Source organism: Brassica napus, assembly GCF_020379485.1.
Source record: "Brassica napus cultivar Da-Ae chromosome C6 unlocalized genomic scaffold, Da-Ae chrC06_Random_9, whole genome shotgun sequence".
Classification (NCBI taxonomy): domain Eukaryota; kingdom Viridiplantae; phylum Streptophyta; class Magnoliopsida; order Brassicales; family Brassicaceae; genus Brassica; species Brassica napus.
In genome coordinates, this window is record NW_026014318.1 from 21,375 (window position 1) to 25,133 (window position 3,759).

General features: G+C 38.3%; 2 protein-coding genes across 2 annotated transcripts; one reads left to right on the forward strand and one right to left on the reverse strand.

The window, feature by feature from the left end:
* Positions 1–888: 888 nt before the first annotated feature.
* LOC125594958 lies at positions 889–1,863 on the reverse strand. The gene has a single exon (XM_048770944.1). It carries the CDS (start codon positions 1,819–1,821, stop codon positions 889–891), a length of 933 nt encoding a protein of 310 aa, XP_048626901.1. The 5' UTR covers positions 1,822–1,863.
* Positions 1,864–2,466: 603 nt separating this feature from the next.
* Positions 2,467–3,559, forward strand: LOC125594962. The gene is made up of 2 exons (XM_048770945.1): positions 2,467–2,969; positions 3,119–3,559. Exons 1-2 carry the CDS (start codon positions 2,907–2,909, stop codon positions 3,395–3,397), a joined length of 342 nt encoding a protein of 113 aa, XP_048626902.1. The 5' UTR covers positions 2,467–2,906; the 3' UTR covers positions 3,398–3,559.
* Positions 3,560–3,759: the final 200 nt, after the last annotated feature.

Here is a 3,759-nt window from a genome sequence, read left to right on the forward strand (position 1 = left end):
TTAACTGACTACTTTTAAACACTGGTGTCATCCTTACTGATGGCCCCCAAACAACCCATATACGCCCAAGATGATGATGCTCATAGTTAGCCATGTGAGACCAATTCATGTGAGACCAATTCTGAAAAACTGAATTCATAATATTTCATGCCTTCCTTTCCTTCACTCTAGTTTCTATCAAGCTTCCAAACTGTAAAGACTGATTCCTGACCCATTCGCGGACTACTTCATGTTTTGATGGTTTATTAAAGCTGCGCATGTTCCAGAAGAACCCAGTCATCTTGCGTCGCGGGGTTTTCTTCTTCTTATTTGGATCACACGGGCCATCATCCCGCACTCTCTGAACAGACACATCTGAAAGGAATTTATGTTTAGCCTTGTATCCTCTTGGCAAGAACTGTCTCCTAACCACTTCATCTTCTCTCATTGACTCCTTTTCCAAATGCTCCTTATCACTTTGCTCCTCGCTTCGCTCCTCCGCATTAACTTCCTCCAAAACCTCCTTGTTAACCTCCTCTACTTCATTATTATTCTATTTATTTCTCCCTCTTCTTCATCCAAACTCAGTACTGAAAATCTTGATTTAGAAAGGATTGATACCTGACAAAACTTTAGTTTATTTGTTACTGCAGGGGTACGACTAGCTTTCCCGGCGATACATCCATCCAAATTTTTTCTCCTTCACTTCCCTTATTACTTTCTACTATCGTCTTCTCTAGAACCTCCATAATATTCCCATTTTTGCTAGTTGTCATGTCCATCTTATCCTCTGCATCAGCATCAAGAATAGTTTCCGACCCAGCAGCTTCAACTTCTTTCGATTCCACCACCTCTGCACATTTCTCCTTCACATTACCAACCTCCTGAACCTTAATCTCCATTTCAACTTCACTCTCTTCCTTCTTCCTTCCTAAAAGCTCGCATAAGATGTCTCCATTTGCCACAATGAGTACATTTTGATGGGAGCCACAGATAAGTATATTCCACCCGAGTTTTATTCCCCTGAAATGTGAAGTTCATTGATTTTGGTAACTCTTTCGACAAATCAGCTTTGACAAACACCTTAGCAATCTTCAGATATATGCATTGCTCAGTTTCCGGATGTAATCTCGCAGGTATACCAACCGGACTTGTCACAAAACTTAAGCCCTTCCAGGAGAACATATCCATTGGTACATTCTTCAAGTGGACCCAGAGAGGTATTGAATGTGTTTCCTGCTCAATATCTTCTATTAATGGAGACCATTTCGCCATGATAACTGGAACTTCAGCAATGTTCCACATTGCTCTTCGTACAATCATGTTCCTCGTGACTGGATTACTCACTTTGAACTTCATTGTTGTGGAGTTAATCACGTAAACATCAATCATCTGCGACTTGTCACTTTGCGCCCAAATCTTATTGACAATCGCATGAACCTTGCCTATATGCGGAGCTTTATCCAAAAATCTTCCAATTAGAAAATCTTCCCACAAAGGAGCAGCATCCTTGAAAACTTCATCCGGCACACTCACAGATCCCACACCATCTTCCATTTGAATTTTCATCTCATATTTCTTCAAAATATTCTTCCCTTTAACCGCGTTAATCCACTCCCCCGTTTTCAGATCCGAGTTAATCGGAATAGACTGACTACCTTCCAACGTTTCTGTCGAAGGCGCTGATAGATTTTGTTTCTTCATCTCCGATCCCAAAGATTCTCCTTTTCCCACCGTCACCGAGTTTCTAATCACCGAACCTTGGTCACCCTCTTTCGTAATCACAACCTCCGAACCTTGAATCCCCATCGCCGGAGGCAGTAGATGACCTCGATCCCCCATCGGAGATCTAGATCCTGCTCCGGAGCCATTGAGATCCGCCGTAACCCCGATCGCCTTTAGTTTCGCCAAAAATCAAAACAAAATATAATTACAAAGTATAATTTGTTAGTAAATTTTCTTTAAATAATATTTATAATCTAATATATTAAAATAGAAGTCACAACTTCATTTCATAAGTGATTTTTTTTTTTAAGTTGGACCATCTCTTAGAAAATTATTTAAATGAAATTTTGTATACATATTTGAATTATTTGAACTATTCTAAGAAAAAATGAAATAAATATTCCTATATTTTCTTTGAATGAAATTTGAATAAAATATTTTCATATTTTTTTATTACAGCATAAATATATATTATATTTTTCATTAAAGCAAACATTTAATAAATTAAATTAATTATTTTTTATTTATAGTATAAATGAATATTTTGTTTTTCATTTAACAAAATCTTTTAAATATTTAATTAATAGACAACATAAGAAACCTTCAAAAACATAGATAATAAAATGAAAATTCAGGTTTAGAAAGACAAAACAAACATAATGCATTAAATTTTCGGTTTAATAATTTAATTGAAGCATACGCTTTATAAATTACCGGTTATGACCTAAACCTAATATATATATATGAGTATAATCGTAAGAATATTAATATCTGAGTTAATAAAGAAAAGAATAGAATAGAATGTAAAAAAAAAAAAAAATCCTCTGGCGATTGGCGATGGCGATAGCATTCAAGGCCAAGGGTATCGATGGCCAGCCATGAATGGGAACCGGGGGCTCGGGAGTTTCGCGTGAATCGTACGAGATTCAGTCGAATTGAAAAGTATGAGGGATTTGATGGAGATTGATATGTTCAAAATATCAATTTGAGATCTAACGAGATTTTGAAGACGGGGTTTTCGATTGGAGATCGGGATGAAGTTAACATAGAGGCATCGTGGACAAGACCTGCAGATCGGAAGAGGATTCCTGAAGATCAATTACGAGATCTACACTCTTTAAAACGAAATCTCTGATAATGGCTTGGGGAAAAGTCAATATTATGCAATATTATGGCTTGGTCTCTGGATACGGTTTCTATAGATGGTTCACGGGATTGTATGGATACATGTTGTGCGATTGTGCGAAACATGTTGGAAGGATCTGGTATTAATGTGCTAGGATTTTCTTAAAGCGTTCTTAGTAACTATAAAAGGAGCAAGGCTTCTTCGTTTACAGACACAACTTTCAGTTTTGTAACACAGAAACTAAACACTCTTACTTCTCTGTTTCTGGTGCCGGTGATCATGTCTCAGGGTCAACTGGTTGGAGCGAATGGTGATGGGAAAATTGGTGGAGGCAACCGAAAGAGGCTGAAGATTTCTGTTCCACATTTCGATAACTCTGACCTCATTAAGAGTTATTCCAAAACCTTGATCGGAAGGAGTATGAATCCAAGGAAGCAAGATATCTCGTCCTTGCTGGTGATGCTACCAAAGATATGGAAAGTGGAGGAGAGGGTAGCAGGCACAGATTTGGGATTGGGAAAGTTTCAATTCCACTTCGACAACCATATCATTTCGACTTTTGGATGATAGCCTTGGACCGATGGTAACTAAGGATGGCGAGAGATTTTCCTTCGGTGATCCCATTTTGGATCAAGATCGTAGACGTCCCCACATAATTCTGGTCAACCTCTACTTTTCATAGCATTGGTGATGCGATTGGTGAAACCACAGATGTGGATCTTTATGATGGTAAAAATGCGGGTACTTGTTTTGATGGGGCGCAGGAATTTGTGTTTTTGATACAACGGTTGAGGTACTTGCAACTCTCAAGTATGATAAACTGTTTGGGGATATTGCTTCGCTCCCTGGTTCCCTAGTCCTTTTTTTGCAAGGGCTTTGGGAGTATTGCCCCTTGAAATCCGAAGAGGTTTGCTTAAAGAGGAAGGAAG